The following is a 22,763-nucleotide window of genomic DNA, read 5'->3' on the forward strand; positions in this document are numbered from 1 at the left end:
CCCAGTGGTAGAGAGGGACACACAGCATTCAAGCTGTGTGTATGTGTGAGAGCCAGGGTGAGTGTCCATGTTACACGACTCGTACATGGAGGGTGTAATGTTCAGTTTCCATGGTGAAAATGGAATCCAGCTCTGTGGCAGTGCCTGCTGATTGGCTCATATGGCCACATGGGGTTGTGCTGTGAGCAGATGGTTGGCCAATGGGGTAGAGACAGCATTGGGGCTGTTGCTAAGGAGAGTCAGCTGGACTCTTCTCTCTCTCTCTCTCTCTCTCTCTCTCTCTCTCTCTCTCTCTCTCTCTCCTCTCTCTCTCTCTCTCTCTCTCTCTCTCTCTCTCTCTCTCTCTCTCTCTCTTATCTCTCTATCTCTCTCTCTTTTTCTCTCTGCTCTCTCTTTCTCTCTCTCTCTCTCTCTCTCTCTCTCTCTCTCTCTCATTCTCTCTCTCTCTCTCTCTCTCTCTTATCTCTCAGATCTGTCCTTCAGACTGTCTGTGTCTATCCACTGTCTCTGGTGTATTGGTTGATTAAGGGTGAAGTGAGGAGAGGGGGCCAGTGAGAAGCAGCTCTACTGGGTGTGGCTTTGAGTCACGTAGGCAAGACCCTCCCACATAAACCCAATGCCCCCCTGCCCCACCTTCCCCAGCCCATGTAACAGCCAGCTGACGTCCTGTGGGTCCAGTGCTGGGGTCCAGTGCTGCTGGCCTGGTTAGTCGTCCTCTACGACCCGTTTTGTCATCCCTCATTCTAATGTCTGTCTGTCAGAGCCTCGTACATAATCACCACTGTCCTGATTAATCACACAGATATCAATTATTACACACGTCAGGGCCCAGTCTGTGCAGCATCCTACTTTACCATTATGACTCTATATTCCTCCAATATATTATCATTAAGAGGATAGAGTCTGACATGTTTCTGTCTGTTTTCTGCAAATGATTTATCACACATGTAATGTCTTACCCTCTGACATAATTGAAATCCCAGTCATTCCATGGCACTACTTTTCTCTTGTGGTGCTTTTAAACTGCAGGTTTGTGAGCTCTTGCCAAATACAGGGCATGTGAGTTTAATGTCTGTAACAAAGTGCTTGTTTCATACAGTATGGAAGGAGAGAGTCAGTCCGCCTGATTGGAGCACAATGCAACTGATTCCAACATTTTGAATACGGTAAGGGAGTATTAGTAGGAGTATTACTGTCAGTGCTTAGAGTGCAAGTTCATAACTATCAAGCCATTCCTGGAAACCTTTACAGTTGCTAGTACTAAGTATGGAGGATACGATTTTGGGGAATATCTGCCACAGAGAAAATGGAGTCTTTGCTACCTCACTGTGGTGGTTTAAAAATAGCTGCTAGTTCTGTTGGCTTTATTCCCACACACACACACACACACACACACACACACACCACACACACAACACACACACACTCCACACACACACACACACACACACACACACACACACACACACACACACACACACACACACACACACACAGAGGGGCGGGTGTCTCTATCTTTCACTCTGTCTTTGTCCCCTCCTCCTGTTTAGCATAGGAGGATTGACATGAGACCCTCCTCCCTTATTGGCTGGTGTGAATTAAATGGCGGTGTGGGGACCCGCCCCTTAGGTCTCTGCACGTGGATCAGTCTGCTGTTAGAGCCTGAGTATCAGAGAGGAGAGGAAACCAGGAGCAGAGGAGAGGGAAGAGAGGAAGAGGAGAGGACTGGGGGAGGAGAGAGGAAAGAGGAAAGGGAGAGGAGCCAAGGGGTGTGTGGAGCAGAAAGAACGAATAAAAGAAGAGAACAAAAGGAGAGTGCAGGTAAAACAAGGAGAGTGTGTCTGTCTGTTTCTTTGTGTTACTGTACTGAAGGGGTGCAATTGTGTACACATTTGTGCAAATATTGTTATGAGTCATATATCAGTGCATGTTAGGACATGTCTTTTGTGTTGATATATTACTACTGCACATACTGTACTATGCTGTATGTCTGCAGATTGTGTGGCACAGTTATGCACTACACACACTGTACATAAACACAGTYAGCTGATTTGTGCTGAAAGATTTTTAGAGTAATGGTTATTCCTGTCGTGTTAGTCTCTTTAAGCCTCTGTTTAGACTCAGGCTTTAACTTGTGCTTTACAGCAACGCAGTGTTTGGTCCGTGTTGATGTGTGTGGTTTGGTTGCTGTGATACAGTAGTAAAACAGAGAGTAACCTTACATTTCCGTGCTGGAGCGAGTCCAGTGATTGCAGCGCGTGACCTTGTGTAGGTATTGATAAACATTGTGTCAATAGAAAGTTTTCCGATAGGGAGTGCTGCTTGTCAGTTTATTGCTGAAAGATGTTATTGTATTCGGAATTTTTTTATTTTATGTATTGAATAAACCCAGTATATTGTTCCGAATTTTTATGAAAGTGCAGGCCTTTTAGATTGAAGCTTGCCAGGGGTTTTCCTAGTGTGCAGAGCCCAAACAGGGAGCCTGGTAGTGGGCTAACTTGTCCTCCTTGTGCTAAAAATGGCCGAGCATTTTTGACCCACATTTAGTGCTGTATTTATACAGTACAGTGACTCACTCTGGCAGCTGCAAATAGAAGGAGTAAAGAACAGCCTTGTTTGCCCTTGCTAAGTTACAATAACACACCCATGTGGATACAAACACATACTAACACCCTAACACACACACACTCTGGGCATCAGGGTGTATTTCTTCTGTGGTTCACCACTGTTCACCAACCAGTACACCCAACCACTTGACCATGCTGATTCTATGATGAGGTTAATGTTCAGTACACACAGCAGCTGCCTGTTTTCCTCCCAAATAGGTTCCAGGTGGTCAGATGGGTCCGTGTGTTTCATTGGAGGAATTTAGTGGTAAATATTTCTTTGTTATGAGAGACTCAGCAGTAGGCCAGGGTTAGAGGTCAGGGGTGAGGGGTCAGTGTGACAGCTTTCTGATGAGGTCCCTGCCCCTCCACCGCCCTGCGGGGTCACAGATCATAAAGTTCCTGCCCTGCTGATGCACTTGCCTAGTGATGATCTCCATGACAACCAGTCCTCTGCACATACTAGCACAGACAGGCTCTCTCTGACACACATTAACGCACACACGCTCAGACACACACTCACACTCATTCACTAACACACAACCACACACACACACACACACTTCTTCATTGCTGTCGTCTTTGAAATGCCACCTGGTCTGTCGGTATTGTTTGCAAGAAAAGATGCCCCCCTCGAGTCCCCCTGTTCCAAGCCTGCAGTGGTACATTCCAGTACTTGTCTGTGCTTTCTGGAGCATACAGAGGGAGAAGCCTCCATTTTGGAGAGAAAGAGAAGGTAGATGTGGGAGAGGAGGGGAGGGAGAGCAGGGCTGTGAGGTTATAAAAAGTTATTTTTAGAAAAGCTATATATATGAATCTCATACGTTCTGCTTGGTGTCAACTCAGGTCAGCATTTTACATTGTCTTACAGACATTGAGTACTTACAGTAGGCTACATACGCATCAGTGTCTCTGCCTGTTAACCTGTGGATGTGAGGCTGTATGTGTCAGTGTCCGTTTGTCTGTTTGCTGCCCTGTCAGTCTGTATTCCAGGTTGATTTGTGTAGTTGTGTTTTGTAGGTGTCACTGAGAAGTGACGTCTCCCTCTTCGCTCAGGTCTCTTTCTCTATGTTTCTCTATGTGTCTAAATGCTCCACATGTTGAACTGGGAATGGGAGTTGGGTATCAGAGCCAGGTCTGGTGTGGTATGGTGGTACAGCCCATCCCCCCCCAAATAAGATAGGATCAGTATGCTTCCTGCCTCCTCCTCCACTAAGCAGCTTAGTGACCTCTGTCTGTCTGTGTGACTGCCCTGATTGTAGAGGCTCCGCCATGTTCACCCACACAGAAGGCTGCACATCTGCACTGGGTTACTATGCCACCAGCAGGCAGATACAAACACACTGTTCAATGTGTGTCAGTGTAGCGCAACATGGCGAGCATTATTGCTGTATTGGAATCTGTTGTCTCTGCCTCTTTGATTGAGGGACACTACTGTTCTTGTGTCAGTTGCAGAGAAGTTTTTTACATTTACATTGAACCTTTATTTAACTAGGCAAGTCAGTTAAGAACAAATTCCTATTTACGATGACGGCCTAGACCGGCCAAAACCCGGATGAGGCTGGGCCAATTGTGCGCCGCCCTATGGGACTCCCAATCACGGCCGGTTGTGATACAGCCTGGATTTCGAACCAGGGTGTCTGTAGTGACGCCTCAAGCACTGAGACGCAGTGCCTTAGACCGCTGCGCCACTCGGGAGCCCCAGTTGAAAGGCAGGGTTTGACAGTGCAAAGACATTCTGCTCTAACGTCAACATTTCTGCTAACTTCAACACTCTAGAGACCGAAGAAGGATTATAGGATGATGTATGCTTCTATTGAGGCGACTCAAATTGGAGAATTGTAAAGCATATGACTCCCATTGTCAGAAGACTATTGCGCATGGTATTATTCTGCACCTTTTCAAGCAGGCTGGTTGATCACTGAGGAAAGCATGTCTGCTAATCTGGAGAGGTTAGTAACTTCCTGTGGAGTGTAAGGTCGTTCTGGGGGAGAGGAAGGGKCAGTTTACTCTRTCATGGTTATTCAGTACAGGAACWAGGGTTGAGCGGYATCCAGATGTTCATACTGTCATACCGTTTCTGTACCATACCGGGGTACACGGTATTAACGGAAGTGCACACAAGGGGCGCAATTTTTTGTTGTTGACGCACAAAACAATTTAGGCAACAGGGATCTTCCTCCAGGGGATTCAATGTCTCTGCTGTAACCGAGAAGCTTGATCTTGACGTCTAGACACTTAGCTAGCAGATTAGCAAACCAAAYGCATAGCTGGAGCCCTGGGCTGGATGTCATTTAGATTCCTAATAAAAAAAGACCTCGGTATACGGTATAACCGATATATCGCACCAAACTAAAATGAACGTAACTAATAAGTCAGTGGAGAAGCAGGGCTTCTTGTTTTTAAGATGTGCAGCAGCGGGGATCTTCAACTCTTTATGAACAATTTAAGGCCCATATCACAGTTTAGAGGTGACTTATTCTCTTAGATGTTTTTCTTCCAAAGCAGATGTTAAAAAGAGATGTATTATTAATAACAGATTTTAGTGTTGTTTTACTTCACACAACCCACAGAACAGGTTTTAGACTTGTTTCCCTTCACACAACCCACAGAACAGGTTTTAGACTTGTTTCCCTTTCACACAACCCACAGAACAGGTTTTAGACTTGTTTCCCTTCACACAACCCACAGAAACAGGTTTTAGACTTGCGGTTTTATCCCTTTCACACAACCCACAGAACAGGTTTTTAGACTTGTTTCCCTTCACACAACCCACAGAACAAGCATCAGAATCTCATGAATGGGTATTGAGTAATAGTAATGAGAATTCCATAATAACAATGGCATTGACACTCGTATATCTCAAGGGCCATTCACACACACACACACAAACACACACACACACACACGCACCACACAACACACACAGTCTGAGAAAGCGGGACACTGCACAATCAAACACTCAAATCCACATGCTGTGGTAATTGAAAAACAAAGTCAGTCGCCAGAAGGGATACAAACCTTCCTTATGCTTTAATTTCCCAACAAGCTGATGTATGCATAAACAAACACACAAAACGTACAAACAAACAACAAACACACACATAGCAGGGGATTGCAGCTAGTCAGGTGCAGCCCTCTCTCACACACACACACACACACCACACACACACACACACACACACACACACACACACACACACACACACACACACACACACACACACACACACACAGTGAAGAAAAGCTGTCTCGGTAAAGGAGAGTCTTGCTCTTGGCTCTGGGGTAAAATATATCATTGGTTACCAAGGATACAGGACACAGTGTGTGAGTAAGAGAGGGAAAGAGAGAGACAAAGAGTGAGTAGCAGACACGTGGAGAGAGATAGTAAGTGGGAGAGCGAGTGAGAGAAGGAGGGAGCTGGAGAGGAATCAGTCTTGTTGAATTGGGTCTCGAGTAGGAGAGGTGACGAGGCGATAGGGGAGGAGCCAGAGAGAGGAAGGCAAAAATAAATTAAATCCGACTGGCTGGTCAAAGGGGGCTGGGCCATCCTCTCGCTCTCCCTCTCTGCTTTCTCTACTGAGCCATTCGTTCCCTTTCTTTGTCTATCTGCTGAGGGGAGAAACGCCAGAGAGAACAGTGTGTGTGACAGAGAGGAAAGAGAGGGGGGAGAGGGGAGGACAAGAGAGGAATGACAAGATGGCAGAATGGAATAGAGATACCTACTTTCTTTTTAAACAATAACCCCCTTTCATGTCCTCACATCTGTGTCCTACCTGACAGTGGTTTCTCCTCCCTCTCTCCTGTGTTTGTGGATGTGTGTGTGCTGGCTAGCAGAGGGAGAGGACGCCTGTTCTGTTTAACAGGACTTCAGGCTGAAGCTGAAGTGGGCTGCTGCCTCTGTCCCTGAGTGAGTGGCGTCTTCACACCGAGAGCACACAGACGGTGTCCCCTCCTCCCTCTCTCTTTCACAGCACTCAGCAGCAAGGTAAGACTAGAATGATCCTTTACCTCTCTCTCTCTCTCTCACTCACACACACACACACACACACACACACATGGGCAGGGGGTCACAGTAAAAAACAGGTTTCCCTGGAGAGGAATATGCGTAAGTGAGGGTTATGTGTTTCCCTGGTGACAGAGACACCGGTTACCAGGGAGATTTAGTGAGTGTTGAGGACAGTGATTTCTCTGGTGACAAAGAGCGTCTGGTGACAAAGACACCGGTCTCCTTGGTGATAGAGACCGATAGAGGGCTGCAGTTCCGAAAACTGAAGGACATGTCTGCTCAGAAGCGACTGACTGACTGACTGACTGAGCTAGTAAAGATGAAATGTGGAGCCACCCTCTTCCTCCACCCTCTACTAACTCAGCTACACAGCTATACAGTCTCCATTTGTCTTATGAAATGTCCATATCTCTCTCTCTCTCTGCATCTCGTCTCTCTCGTCGGTCTCTCTCCTCGCGTCAGGCTTCTCTCATCTCGTCTCTCTCTCTCTTGCTCTTCTCTTCTCTCTCTCTCTCGTCTCTCATCTCTCTCTCTCTCTTCTCTAGCTCCACGTCCTCCTGTGGCGTTGGAAATCTGCTGTAGGATTGCCTCTGTTCAAAATTGCTTTAAGTAAACAAATATGCTATCTTATTCATTGTTCAGTGTCATCATACACACACAAGAAATGTCTACATGTGTGTGTTAGAGGTGGTGTGTGAGACACAGCTTGGGGTAGAAATGTAGTGACGGGTGTGTGGGGGGAGTGCAGGCTTTTGTGCAGGAAATGGAATCATTATCGATTGCTATGGTGATCTCAGGCACCAGGCAGGCACCACTAGAGGCACACAGATCATTACTACTCTGTATACTGCACTGTGTGTGATGTGGTCTGGACACAGAGGATGTAAGATGAGATATGATCTGTCTATCTAGCATGGTTTCATAGGAGCAATAAATTCTCCATTATTGTAAGTGTGTGTGTGTGTGTGTGTGTGTTTGCGTGCACGTGTGTGCATGCATGCTTAATGTTTCTGTCAGAGAGTATGCACAGTGCTGCATACCGGTATCTGGGTGAGAGAGGGTTAGTGTGTATACAGTGTTTGCTGTATTTTGGCCGTTCTAGTGGATGAGTAAGCAAAAGTCTATGCTCTGCCTGTGGACTGTGTGTGTGTGTGTGCACATGTGTAGGGAGGATGTCAAAATATTTCTCCCCTACACACTCTCACCCACAACCCCGTGAATGAGTGCAATTTCCTGTGTGCTGACATACTATAATCCATCTGCGATCTCACACAAACACACACACACACATACACACAAGCACACACACACACGTGCACACACACACAGGGCTGATATCATGTAACCCTCTCCCAAGGCCCCTCTATCACCTGCCCTCCCTGTTGTCCTAATTCATTAAAGGTGCCTGGAGGCAGACGTGTATATGTACTCACTAGATCTGACATACATGATGGTGGTGCATGCAGGCCATGGAGCATAGATCTGCAAGTGCTAGATTGGATATGCAACTTGGAAGAACCCTATAGAATCGAGAAATGAATGCATGGTTTCAACCTTCACAGATATTATGTATCATCTCTCTGGCGATATATTTAATAGCTACATCTCATAGCATGAATTTTCTGGGTTCTTGTTTTGCCTAAATTCTTTGACGTCTTTTTTTGTATTCTCATTGGATGAGAGACCTGTCTGTCCTCACATACACAGAGGATCACTTTCCCCATACCCACCCCCATCCATCCAGGACCCCTGTTTGAAAGAGCGATTGTCCGTTCTTCAGGAATGAAGTGCACAGAGGAGGGGCGAGGGGTGTGGCTGAGTGGCCAGACAAGTGAAGGAGGGGTGAGGAGGAGGGGGGAGGGGTGTGTGTTTCTGGCTGCTCTACACGCCGAGCACAATGTGTGCTTGTACTCTGATTCACTGGGTCACAGGCCAGTCCCATGGGTCGGAATATTTGGGTTTGACTGAATATAAAATGCTGTGTTTACCTCAATTTGGACTTGTCACTCCCCCCCCCCACACACAACACACACACACACACACACACACACACACACACACACACACACACACACACACACACACACACACACAGTCTGAGAGAGCGAGACATGCACAATCAAACACTCAAATCCACATGCTGTGGTGTGTGTAGAAACCTCTTATTCTTTGGTGATCTCTTTCTCATTACTCACACATCTTAATCAACCCCAGCCCTCTCCCCTACCCGTACTGGCACCCAGGATCCTATGGATGGGCTGAAAGGTTATTTATTCAGTGTATAGGGAAAAGTAGGTAACTGAAACCATAACAGGCTAAACTGATGTTTTAGTTTAGCATCATAGTATCTCTATAGCAACATATTTAGCAGAGAGGGAGAGAGAGGGGGGGGATGAGGATTAAAAGAGGGAAAGGTTAGACTCATTCATAGGTAGGTCAGACATGGCCACACACAGCTGGTCTAGTTTTCACCTGTCACTACTACCACGCAGCTGAATGAACTGGAGCTGGTTTGCATATTAGACAGAGAGAATTTAGGGCCTGARATGACCTGCAATGTACAGCTGTCCTTATGGAACATAAGAGAAACATTCTTGTCCGTATGTGTGTTTGCATTGTGCTGTAGTACACAGCAGTATTCTAACATTAATATAAACAGCCTGATGGGAAAGTCCTCTTTCACTGTCTACTTAAAGTACATCCATACACACAAGCAYACGCTCTCTCTCCATCTCTGTTGCTGTCACACACATCCATTTCCCTGATCAACAGTAKAAACAGCAAATCAGCTCTGCCCCTCTATTCTCTCTCCATCTCTGCTGTCTGTGTTGCCTTTCTGTTCAGACTAGAATGGTTGGAGAAATAGAGCAGACAGGCCTTTATCAGTGGCTGGCCACAGGCTGCAGTTGCTGCAGGGAGCTGGTGATCAAAGAGGGGTTGGATGCAGGGTGCAGCTCTGGCTGACTGGTGATAAACCACAAACAAACATGAGTGTTCCAGCAGATTAGGAGGCAGACACGGAGAGAGAGAAAGTGAAACAGAAAAGGGGAGAGGAGAGTGTTGTGTGTGTAGTTGCAGTGAATTGTATTTGTTGTCATTATAGGATCTTAACCTTTAGGTACCGGTCTATCTATTGTAGGTGTGTGGGGAGTGGCAGTTGTCTGCTGGTGTAAGGAGTTGTAGTGCAGTGTTGGAGGTGCATTAACATGTACAGTGTAGCGAGTCTGCAGAGACTGTGAACGTCAAGCATGATGTGGTTAGTGGTTGATATTTTGGTGGTTTAGCAACTGAACACTAATCTCTCTCTAGGTTGTGGTTGAGAGTTATTGAAGGAAAGACAGATTGGTGTTGTCGTGTAACCCTCTCAGTTCTATAGTAGAGGGCTTCACAGACACAGACCAAGTGTGGTGAGTATTTCTACCTCTGTGTTCAGTACTGTTTGTGTCCATGGCAACCATTTACCGTCATGTAGACTACAGTGTGTGTTCATGTATGTATGTTTGCTCATGTTCTATCCTAGTCCAGTAAAAAGTGTTTTTTATCCTGTCTCAGGCTGAATGTATCACCCAGCAGAGCAGTATCATGGACGTAACACCAGGGACTCCTACCCTGCTGGAGGACCTCACAGAGGAACATGGGCCCCCGTCAAYAGTCGCCCCTGGGGCCCTCCAAACAGGTGAGCCCTCTTCTTACACCACAGTCTACTGACACACTCTTCCTGTGATGGAGTCTGTGCTGAGCCAATGGTAACCCTCCTTTATCTACTGTAGGTACAACGGAGGMATCAACCAATCCCAGCACGTTAACAAGATTTATGACAGGTGAGTGAAACATCTCAATTGTTCACATCTTACATTGAGAGCAGCGYACATCTTTGAAATGTTAGTCCACAGTCACCTTACTGCAGTGATCCCTTAGTGATCTCCACTTTCTCTCTGGAACGTAGAGGGGCCAGTCCMTCCTTCCATGTCCAGGGAAGGGGCCCTCAGAGGGACCAGAGATCAGGAACACGACCCTGGGCCCAGAAAGACCAGGCTTATGAGACCCAAGGCTGGCACCAGGACTCCCCACGGTCATTTCAAAACCATGGCCACAGCCAGGGGGGCTACCAAACAGGACCRGGGGAACCCTACACCATCTGGAACTTTTACAACAACCAGCCTCCCAGGGTGAGAGGGGAAGAGGGCAGCYCATTCTATACTCTACATAACTCATTATTTATTACATACAGTAGTTAGGTTTATGTTTTTTTCTATTGATTGCATGACTTTAATGATGATAATTGTCTCTCTCAGTATGGGGGTCCCCACCAGCACCAAYGGCCCAGAGATCCCCCCGGAGACCTGGGCTCCCCAGCAGAGAGGTGGGCCACCTCAGACCGCTCCAGGGCCTTCCCAGGCAGGATGATAGACCAGGGACCAGGACCATGGAAGCGCCCGCCCYCCCACAAGCACCACCGTGGCCAACCTCCACACCGCTCACAGCACTCTCCGCCCCCCAAGGAAGACTGCCCTGCCAAGAGGAGCAGGAGCTCCGGCCCTGAGCAGGTCAGTCATCACTTGAGCTAATGATCTTGTTTTCCAGGAGTGGACGGTCTCCCACCACAGTTAGTCCTGCTATCAATGCTTGAGGAAAATGTCTACTAACCTAATCTAGGATCAGATTTCTCTACTGCTAGTCTTAACCATTATGGTGATATCTGATCCTGGAACAGTCGTCTGAAGTCACTCGTGTAGCTGTGATATTTATACAATAGCACCACCTTCTGGTAGGGATCAATACACCTCACCAAGACACTTACTGTTTAGTACTGTTCTCTCTCACCAGCCCTCTCACCGTGGCTCAAAGCATTTATCTGGACCAGACCAGCCACACTCACCACCCCACTACCTCCCTCCCAAACAAGGTTTCTGGAACCAATCATATGACAGACCTGGTTCTCRCACCCATGCTGACAGGAGGAGCTCGTCTACCGAGTTACAAGTAAGTCGGTTAATAGTCAATGTTCTTCAAGAGAACAGTGCTCTTAAGACTACTCATTGATGAACAATCCTTTCTCTCTTGTTATTTCAGGAATCCATCAAGTCAAGATTAGGGCGTTTCAACTACAGTACACATCATTCTACCCATAGTCCAGTTCCCCAGGTCCCCTTCGATGGTCAAGGCCCCCCTCCTTCCTCCTATCCCCGCCACCCTCCTCCATCCCAGCCCTGTGGCGGCAGCAGACCCCCCCACCATGGATCCTGGGTGGAGGTGGATGGCCAGTCCCAGCCCCCCTCCTCACCAGCAGAACACACCGGCGTGCCTTACAGCCAGCACCACCAGCGCCCCCCATCACCCCCCTCAGTACCTCAGCACAGCCCCCCAGCTCCACGCTCCCACAGACAGAAGAGGGATCAGACTCCCTCCCAGCCCTCTGCTACAGAGCCTCCCTACCGCAACAGCAGCCACAGAGTTTTAGGCTCCACAGCCCTGAGCTCCTCCTGCCCCTCTGGCCTCTCCAGCTCCACCACTCCTAGTAAGGCCAGTGGGAAGAAAGACCCTACACCCAATCAGAGGAGTCCTGACACTGGCGCTGGCACACCCCATAAACGGGGACCAAGGACCCCCTCAACCAGTCCCACTCCTCCCCCTCTCTCTGCCTCCCGCACAGGGCTAGGCTCAGAGCCCCAGACCCCACCCAGCTCTCCCCAGGACAGACCTACTGTCAACAACAACAGACCTACTGTCAACAAGCCAGGGCTGCAGCCTCATCGACACAAACAGACAGAGAGGACCCATAAGGATAAAGAAAGTAGAGCGGAGAGAGGCGAGGTGGGAAAGAGGGAACCAACGAGGAAGATGGAGAAGAAGAAAAGGAGAAAGGAGAAAGAAGAGAAAAGGGAGGATGGGGTAAAGAATAAGTTGAGGGACAAGGTGGAGAGAAAAAATAGGAAAGAGGAAGGTAGGAAGACGGAGAAAAGGGAGGAGAGTCTTAGGGCTAAGCAGCTGGAGAAAGCAGAGATGGGATACTCAAAGTCCCCACATGAATCATCCCTCCCTCCATCAGTACGGCCTTCCTCCCCTAAGACTCAGTCTGGATCTAGGGTTCCAGGGAAGCCAGGCCAACCCTCCCAGACACCATCCACCGCTGGCAAACACAGACACAGGGAGAAGGGCCAAGGAAGAGGTGGAAAGTCCCATGACCACAGCTCTCCAAATACCTCAGAGACAGGCCCACCTGCTGGCCCGCTTGCCGCCCATCCTAGCCAACCCTCACCACATCCATCCAAACACAAAAAGTCAGGGAGGGGAGGGACCCTGTACAAGTCAAACCCAGCTCAACCCAAACACCCCGTCAAGGGCTCACCACTGCCAGCCTGTCCCCCACCCAYCACCACCACCACCATTAACAACAACATCAGCAGCACCAGCAAGACCAGTAAGACYAGTCCTCAGCCCACCAGCCCTCCAAAACCTTCTAAATGCAGCACAGAGGGGAAGGCTGATTCTACCCCCTCCACACTCTCATCCAAAACCCCAGCAGCTCCCACTGTGGCTGGGTCAGGGGGGTCCATCCCAAGCCAGCAGGACCAGACAGAGRCAATGGGTGTGTGTCCAGAGGGGGGGGTCCTACGGGCCCCAGATCTCCAGCCTGCGGCGGGGGTGGGCAGTGTGGAGGAGCTGGGAGACAACCCCCCCGCCAGCCCCCCTGTGCTTAGCTGGCAAGGCTCCCCAGCATCAGCCCTGAGTGAGGAAGAAGAGGAGGAAGAGCAGGGAGGAGTGATGAGGAGACCCGTCCTGCAGCCCAGCCCCACCCACAGCCCGTCCATCTCACCCCCCCATGGGAACTTAGAGGGGCTCAATGAGAACTCTTATACACATCTAGATGTCCTGCAGCCCAGCCCCACCCACAGCCCGTCCATCTCACCCCCCCATGGGAACTTAGAGGGGCTCAATGAGAAKGCAGAGGGGGTCAGTGAGGGGAGGGGTGCTGATGAGCTTCGCCATAGCGACCTGGCCAAGCTCTATGGCCTGCCTGATACTCCCAATGGAGTGGAAGAGGAGGATGAGGAAGAGGAGGACAGTAGTGGGGACACGTCATCCAGCTCTCTGCCTCCCCGTCGGCCACACCTCCACCAGACAGGAGTGGCTGATGTCTTCAAGTCTTTGGCCTCGTTCCTGGGGGGCCAGAGGTACACATATCGGGGCGGTCCATTTGGGCGTCCTCCTCCTAGATCCATGGGAGGAGTGAAGTACTCTTCCTCCCTCGCCATGGATCCGGAAACCAACTGTCAGGACCAGCAGTGTCCCTCCCCGACATCCGACTCCACCACGCCCCCAAGACTCACTACCCAATCACCCACTCACACTACCTCAGATCCGCCTTCCAAACCCCGTCCTCCCTTAGACCTCAACCAACCACAACTCTCTGTGGGGGAGCGCACGAAACAGAAGCACGCGAGATTGGAGGAGATTCAGAATGAGAGAAAGAAGGAGAGGACTAAGGGTGTAGACAGCGGGGAGACAGCCGGGTCTCTGAGCGCTGAGCTGAGATTGACCACCACACACCGGCTCCCTGCCACCACCAAGGAGGAGCGGGGGCAGAGGGAGGTATGCAGGCGGACAGGCAGGAAGAGGGTACAAAGAGGTGCAGATGGAAACAGGGAAGAGGATGGGAAAAGGAAGAGAAGGAAACAAGATAGCAGTCATCAGAGGAGTGGAGGCAATGAAAAGAAGAAGATGGAAGAAAAGAGAGACAGAAAATCAGCCTCCTCCATTACGTTGTCCTCATCTACATCACCCCCCAGTAGCCCGGTCAAGCAGCTCAAAGACAGTAAGAAGAGCCGTCCTATTCAGGGGAACCTTGGCCTCCAGAGCAACCTCGGCATCCAGAGCAAAGACATCCAGGGACAGAAAGACAAGGTGCACACAGGAAACACTGAGCAGGGGGCACAATCGACAGTGAGGAAGGAGGAGAGGTGCAGTGAGCCTGAAACCATGACATCCACACCAGGCAGCAACACAGACCCAGTGGCAACCGCAACTAGCACCATCAACACCCCCTCTACTGCTACCCCGGCCCCGCCTGCTGCCCCAGTGAGGAGGACCCCCTGTCCCCTGGCTGCTGCTGATTTCTTGAAGCTGAAGGCCCTGTCCATGGGCCCTCCCAAGGAGCTGAAGATCCGTCTGATCAAGGTGGAGAGTGGAGACAGAGAGACGTTCATCGCCTCCGAGGTCGAGGAGCGCAGGATCCCCCTAGGAGAGGTCAGCATCAGACACACAGCCAGCGAGGTCATCAGGGCCTGCAAGTGAGTACACAGTACAAAGAAAAGTGGATTAAAGGAAATCTTATTGAATTCTAGCTCCTCATCTGTCTCTTTCTGTGTCTGTTACAGGGGGGCGARGGTGAAGGGGAAGTTTCGGGAGTCCTATCTGCTCCGTGCTTTCTCTGTCAAGCCTGTTCTCATCACCGACCCACCCATCCCACGAGAGAAGCTTAATCCCCCCACACCAAGCATYTATGTGAGTCCACACTCCAGGGGCRCTGCCCTGCAGTTGACCCTATGCTTCAAGCTGTCTTGGGGGGAGGGGGGGGTAAAACAACACCAACAAAAAAATACATCTCAAGTTGATCTTCTCTCTTCCTATTTTATTCTTCATTCTCACATATCAGTTCTRTATTTGTGCAACACGTTGTTGATGTATTTCTGTATCGTCTTGTGTGTCTGTGTCCAGTTGGAGAGTAAGAGAGATGCCTTCTCCCCAGTCCTCCTCCAGTTCTGTACTGATCCCAAGAACCCTGTCACTGTCATCCGAGGCCTGGCTGGATCCCTCAGACTCAGTGAGTTTGTGTATTTCGATGTTTCTCAGGGCTAAAACTTAAAGGGCAACTCCGTCACTTTTCAACTTCAAATTCTGTATCTCCGGCACAATACCAGTGYCTATATGTGAAAACGGTGCGTTTCGATGGTCTGTGGTTAAAAAGACAAGGACCTAAATAATACTTCTTTGTGACATCAAAGKGTAGGAATAAAAGTTTWTTTTTTWATTGCCAGAGGGAGGGCATTTTCTTGCTCCCCACGTCACTTTAAATGTCATATTGTTTGAAGATCACCATTTTAAAATGTTTTCACTTTTGATGATGTCATCGAGTAGAACTTTTTAACTCTGTTTTTTTTCTTCTACAAAACGTTCAAATCTGCCGTTTTCACATATGTAGGCACTGGTATTGTGCTGGAGATAATGAAAATGAGATTGAAAAGTGGTGGAGTTGCCCTTTTTAAAACAGCAACATCATTTCAAATTGACTCACTATACCTCTCTTCTCTCACTCCCTCTTTCTCTCCTTCCCCCTCTCTTTCCCTYTATGTCAGACCTGGGTTTGTTCTCCACTAAGTCTCTGGTGGAGGCCAATGCGGAGCATGCTGTGGAGGTGAGGACCCAGGTACAGCAGCCTGCTGATGAGAACTGGGACGCCACTGGTTCAGGCCAGACCTGGCCTTGCGAGAGCAGCCGCTCACACACCACCATCGCCAAGTACGCCCAGTACCAGGCCTCCAGCTTCCAGGAGAGCCTCCAGGTTGGGGATGAGCACATACACACGGTTCCATACATTTCCCCCCATTTCCTCTCTTTGCCCAGCTAAGTTCATGTGTACTTCTATGTGTCTACAGGAAGAGAAGGACAGTGAGGATGAGGATAAGGAAGAACAAGAAGAGAAGCAGGCTCCGTCCTCTGACCCATCAACCACCGCTGCGTCTGGCGCCAGCAAAGCCAACCCTACTGTGGTTGCTAGCAAAGCCAACCCTACTGTGGTTGCTAGCAAAGTCGGCCCTACCCCTATTGCTAACACACTGAGGTCAGAACATCCTTAATAATCTCTTTAATAAGCCAAATGCAATACATTTAATCGAAACAATATTCCGACGTTATTAAAGATGTTTTATTGAAATACACTTCCCCTTTCCTATAGGCCAGAGGCAAAATCGACTGGAAATATCATCAAATTCGGCACCAACATCGACCTTTCTGATCCTAAGAGGTGAGATTAGCTTTACTCGTGACAGATTGTTTCTAAGGTCACCGTTGGAGAGGAAGTAGAGTGTTAATGTACGTGTGTTACCAGGTGGAAGCCCCAGCTGCAGGAGCTGCTGAAGCTACCAGCCTTCATGCGTGTGGAGTTCAATGGAAACATGCTGAGCCACGTGGGACACACCATCCTGGGCATGAACACCGTCCAGCTCTACATGAAGGTCCCCGGGAGCCGCACGCCTGGTCAGTGTTACACGGGTGTGTTTTTAGGTGCGTATTGCACGCATCTGAACACGGGCTTAAATATCTCTGTGTATGTCTGTTTTCAGGCCACCAGGAGAATAATAACTTCTGCTCTGTGAACATCAACATCGGCCCGGGGGATTGTGAGTGGTTTGCAGTCCATGAGCACTACTGGGAGCACGTCAACAACTTCTGTGAGAAGTGAGTCATGAAGCATTCTTTTTGTGTGTGAGGGTTTTGCATTTAGCTCAGAGTTTGAGCTGTTCTGCTCGTTGAAAAAAGGCATAGCGGTGACCCACAAGGGATTTGAACCAGAAACTAGCCACTTAGATGCCATCTCTCCTCYCTCCTTCAGGCATGGAGTAGACTACCTGACGGGGTCCTGGTGGCCTGTTCTGGAGGATCTGTACCGCTCCAACATCCCGGTGTACCGCTTCATCCAGAGACCAGGGGACCTGGTRTGGATCAACGCAGGGTCCATCCACTGGGTGCAGGCTGTGGGCTGGTGCAACAACATCGCCTGGAATGTTGGACCTCTCAACTGTGAGTTACTAACAGTGTCCAGCAGGGGAAGCCATAGATTGGAAAGGGGAGCTGGGTCATACACAGTGCAGAACAGCAGAGAACAGCAGTGGCTGGTCTCAAACGATCCCACAGGTGAAGAAGCCGGGCTGGCATGGTTACACATGGTCTGCAGTTGTGAGGCCGGTTGGATGTACTGCCAAATTCTCAAAAACAACATTGGAGTAGGCTTATGGTAGAGAYATGAAAATGTTCCACAGCCCCTCCACCCAAATGTAAAGGCCTTTGAAGCCCCCTTGGCTTATCCCTGTCCAGAGGTTATTACAATACAGTACCCCATGGATATTAAAAATAATGACGTTGGAGGCTTATGAACATTTAATTCTCTGGCAACAGCTCTGGTGGACAGTATGCCAATTGCAGTCAGTATGCCAATTGAGTGCTCCCTCAACTTGAGACATTTGTGGCATTGTGTTGTGTGACAAAACTACACATTTTAGAGTGGCCTTTTATTATCCTCAGCACAAAGTGCACCTGTGTAATGATCATGCTGCTTAATCAGCTTATTGATATGCCACACCTGTCAGGTGGTTGGATTATCTTGGCAAAGGAGAAATGCTCACTAACAGGTATGTAAACAAATTTGTGCACAACATTTGAACGAAWTWWTTTTTTGTGCGTATGGAACATTTCTGGGATCTTTAGTTTCAGCTCATGACACATGGGACCAACACTTTACATGTTGCGTTTTATATTTTTGTTCAGTATACTATTAAAATCCCTCTCCAAATGTACTCTATAGAGTCTGAACACTGCCATTATTTGGCTTTAACACTGCTAATGTGAGCATTGTGTGTCGTCTTTGCCCTTTCAGCATACCAGTATCAGCTGGCTCTGGAGCGCTTTGAGTGGAACGAGGTCAAGAAGGTCAAGTCCATCGTTCCCATGATCCATGTCTCCTGGAATGTGGCCCGCACTATCAAGATCACAGACCAAGAAACCTACAAGATGGTCAAGTGTGTGTGTGTGCGTGTGCGTGTGTTAGTTATACAAGACTGTGTGGGCGCCTCGTCACCTATCTAGTATGCATGTTTATTTCTTGCTACACCTTACCTTTCTCTTGTTCTCTCTCTCGCTCTCTCTCAGACATTGTCTCCTACAGTCCATTAAGCACATCCAGATTCTGAGAGACCAGCTGGTTGCTGCAGGGAAGAAGATCTCTTATCAGAGCCGTGTGAAGGACGAACCAGCCTACTACTGCAACGAGTGTGACGTAAGTCCCTCCCAACAGCCTGTGGATGTATGCCTGAATCAGACCTGCTATGAACTACCATGACCCAAGTATCTTACCAACAGAGTGTTGGTGTATGGCTTTGGTTCTTTTCTGCAGTGAGTGATTGTGCTGTGTCTGTGTGCAGGTGGAGGTGTTTGACCTGCTGTTTGTGACCAGTGAGTATGGCAATAGGAAGACCTATATGGTGCACTGTGAGGACTGTGCCCGGACTGTGTCCAAGAGCCCCTCGCTGGCAGGAGTTGTGGTGCTGGAGCAGTACCGCATGGAGGAGCTGATGAGAACCTACGACAGCCTCTGTGTGGTGAGAGACACACACACAGTTTCTCTGTGCTGTGAGGTTATGTCCACCCTATTTACCCCCCTTTAAGACTTTCATTCATTCTCTTCCTCTTTCTCTCTCTAGACTCCATCACCCTGCTCCAAGTGAGGCCTCCTTCCTGTTGTGCAACAGCCATAACCAAAACTCCTACACAGTGGTAGCACAGACGGTGTCTTCAAGGAATACTACTACTGCGAACACTTGGTGAACAGCCAACCATGTTTACTCAGTATGTTTACATCACAGTAAGATATCGTCCGTCAGCCAATTGAATTCCAGCTCACTGTCTTCCCCTCCTACCAGCTGCTGATTGGACTTGAGTCTTGAGATAGAATGACTAGACTGGTACTACTACTCGTTAAAAACATGTCAGACAACTACAGAAAATGTGAACATAGTTAGCACTGAAAATCAGGTCTTATTTAAAACGGACACTGCTGTGATTCAAAAGCGTCAAGTAGCCGGTATATGGTGCATTAATTCAGGTACTTTTATGCAAATCCAATGGAACTTTTTTACACCAATCTAGTTATTCTATGTCCATGAATTTACTGTGTTGCGACGCTAACAGCAGGGGAATCGCTTCACTAGCAAAGTAGCCAATAGTCTCAATGAAATGACATTGTTTTGGTTATGTTTTCTATTCAGGTGAACTCTGACATTTATAATTCCTGTCTGTATACTCTTTGGGGTGCTATTTCCATTTCATTTATTCTGACCTAGGTATTTCAAAAGTTTAACCAGCCTAGAAGTACACCTCATTGGCCTTGCGAACTGTATTTAGATGAAATGAAAGGAAAAAATGCAAACATGCAKATAACGTTTTTCGAAAGCATTAGGAATATTCATTTAAGAAATACGGGTTTACTAGAGGACTAATCTGGTTTCACTCTTTGTTGGAAATCGAGTCTGTTTTATTGTGATTTTTGTTTTTGCATAATAATCCTAAATGATGTTTGGTAGAGAGAGATGTGATTGCTACAATATACCCTAAAGAGGATCCCCTTCCTTTTTCTTTTGATAAATGGTATTGTTCTCCCTGTTTTTATACCTCTTTTTTGGTTGCTATCCCCTTCTTTTCTGGATTACAGAGAAAATTAAGAATTGTAAATTGTTACTTTATTTATACATGTATATGTTTTTTTTCTTAAATGTATTTATTGCATATTGATGGTGCTTCTCTGGGGACACCAGCTATTTTTAAAGTTTCCTATTGTGTGTGGACAGGGAAGGGCCAACAGGGGGAGGTTGGATTTTAATGGTGCTCAACCCCCTCTTGCCTCGCCACCCCTCACTAACTGTGTATAAATGATCTATGAATATAAGTAAATGAATATAACTGAAACCGACAGGTTGGTGCTTAGAACCCGCGTCATTACGCTTACTGGTAAATGAATAGAATGATGTCTTTGTACTGTATCTAACTGATAAAAACAATACCTTTTTCAACTTTTTTGCATTATATGAAATTCATAAAATTGTGACGCATTTGTGATTTTATGATGGACATTAGCAGTATTTGTAGTTTTAGCCACTTTTGAACGAGACTTTTAGGGATGTATAGCGAGGTGTGGGTTTGGGTTCCTTCAGTGTTCTGTCCTCATGAGTATCATTTCAAGGTTGTGATCTTGCTCTCCTCTGACTGTTTATTGAAGCTGCACTGTTTTAAAAGAAAATAACTCCTATTGAAGGAGGCCTGATCCAGACCCGTCTCAAACACTCTGTGATGTTTCTGTGACATTATTGTGAGTAATATTAATCAAATAAAATCAAATGTTTTAAGAAATTCTTTGAGTAAAGTTTGTAATTGAATTGGTTTCCCGGTATTGATAAGAAGCCTTGACRATTTCACAGAGTACGGTCTGATTTATGTCTGAGCTGCAACGTTTCTATGGAGGGAGATGTATTCCATCCCTGGGATCTACCCACTCTTCATTCCCTGCTGATGTTAATGCCTAGCAGCATTTAGCCATCATTTCTTCTGTAATATCATTACCCACGTCCTGYACTTTGCCTGCTTTAATACAGTACGTCAACCAGAATCTCCTTCATTACACACATGTTAGTGTTTGGATTAGTGGTGACATAAGAGTGACTTGAATGGTTCTACTCCCAGTTATTAAGGAAGAGATAGAATGCTAGTAGCGTATTGTTTTTGATGTATCATTGTTGGGGACATGGGAATAGAAAACCTTTAGTTTAAAGAGGATGCAGGGACAACTCATCCTAGACCTATGGATAGAGCAGGATATCCTGGTTCCTAAGACAGGAAGACTGGTCTTCTTCTTCCTCTAGCAACCCTACACCTCTCAACATACACAAAAGACTGTATTATCGCCTTTCTTTCTTCTCCTCAGCCCCCTCCTTTATTCAATCGCTCCCTCTCATTCCAGAGGGAACTCCTATCTGCCCACTGAAGAAATAAACAAACTTGCCCAGACTGAGATGGAAAAAAAACTGGAAAAACATCCAATACTAATTCTCACTCTTTGAACTAAACTCCCACTGGTCTCTTATCAATCTGGTGATCCTCTCCTTCTCCTGCCACATCACTCCGTTCTACCCCATCCACATTTCCTATTCGTTTTCTGAACCTGGTGTTCTGTTTTTCATCAAGACAGCAAGTGCCAGTCCCCTTTCCTTCTTGACCTTCAACACAACATTAAAACAACTATGTCTTGTATGGCCCAGGCAGCCACTGTCCCTACCTACCTTCTACATAGTTCATTTTTTCAGTTCCGTGTTCTGTCTCGGGGTCTGTATACTATAGTGCTATTAGAAGCTGCGTCTTATCTTTGTGCAATCAGTGAGTTCCCTCCCCCGTCATCTATATCTCACTCAGTAGTAGATAGGAATGTATGGATCTTATGTAAGAAACGATCCATGTTCTGAACATGTATAGCAAATGTAAAACAGATGTACTGGATCGGATTATCTTGCAATGGAGACACATTACAAAACTTTAACAGTTTATTTCCGTCTTATCACCATCTCACTAAATTACACATTCCTTTTTTAAATGCTTAAATGTACTTATTTCAGAAAGTTCCACTCTACTGTTTGTTCTCATGTGTTTAGGATTTTATTATCCACACATTTTCAATATTAGAATACAGAAGTTAGTGGTTGTAGTGACTTCAGCAGAAGTATGGCTAGTGGTTTGTAGTGACTTCAGCAGAAGGTAGTGGTTAGTGTTGTAGTGACTTGAGCAGAAGGTAGTGATTAGTGGTTGTAGTGACTTCAGCAGAAGGTAGTGGTTAGTGGTTGTATGACTTCAGCAGAAGGTAGTATTAGTGGTTGTAGTGACTTCAGCAGAAGGTAGTGGTAGTGGTTGTAGTGACTTCAGCAGAAGTTTAGTGGTTAGTGTTAGTGACTTCAGCAGAAGTAGTGATTAGTGTTGTAGTGACTTCAGCAGAAGGTAGTTGGGTAGTGTTGTATGACTTCGCAAAGTATGATTAGGTTTAGTGACTTCAGCAGAAGGTAGTGGTTAGTGGTTGTAGTGACTTCAGCAGGAGGTAGTGGTCAGTGGTTGTAGTGACTTCAGCAGAAGGTAGTGATTAGTGGTTGTAGTGACTGCTGGAGTTTGGCCCTCACCCCTGACTCCTAATCTATCCAAATAAACACTCTCTCCCTCTCTGGAGTGACTGCCTTCCCATCCCTCCCCACCCCCTCGCTCCCCACTGGGTGCAGGGGTTATCAGTGTAATCCCTCCTGTGTTCCCCCGCCCTTCCCAAATACCATCACCAACCCCTAACA

The 22,763-nt window shown here is 47.4% G+C and overlaps 1 protein-coding gene across 1 annotated transcript; it reads left to right on the forward strand.

Moving 5' to 3' along the window:
- Positions 1–1,671: 1,671 nt before the first annotated feature.
- Positions 1,672–19,574, forward strand: LOC111950732 (lysine-specific demethylase 6B). The gene is made up of 21 exons (XM_070434588.1): positions 1,672–1,821; positions 6,441–6,594; positions 10,168–10,291; positions 10,386–10,436; positions 10,562–10,784; positions 10,911–11,162; positions 11,443–11,598; positions 11,689–13,485; positions 13,579–14,906; positions 14,994–15,120; positions 15,334–15,439; positions 15,972–16,177; positions 16,272–16,456; positions 16,571–16,639; positions 16,724–16,872; positions 16,959–17,073; positions 17,228–17,415; positions 18,269–18,410; positions 18,541–18,667; positions 18,813–18,989; positions 19,092–19,574. The coding sequence occupies exons 3-21, from the start codon at positions 10,173–10,175 to the stop codon at positions 19,113–19,115; spliced, it is 5,541 nt and encodes a 1,846-aa protein (XP_070290689.1). The 5' UTR covers positions 1,672–1,821; positions 6,441–6,594; positions 10,168–10,172; the 3' UTR covers positions 19,116–19,574.
- Positions 19,575–22,763: the final 3,189 nt, after the last annotated feature.

This window comes from Salvelinus sp. IW2-2015, linkage group LG23, assembly GCF_002910315.2.
Source record: "Salvelinus sp. IW2-2015 linkage group LG23, ASM291031v2, whole genome shotgun sequence".
In the NCBI taxonomy this organism is placed as follows: domain Eukaryota; kingdom Metazoa; phylum Chordata; class Actinopteri; order Salmoniformes; family Salmonidae; genus Salvelinus; species Salvelinus sp. IW2-2015.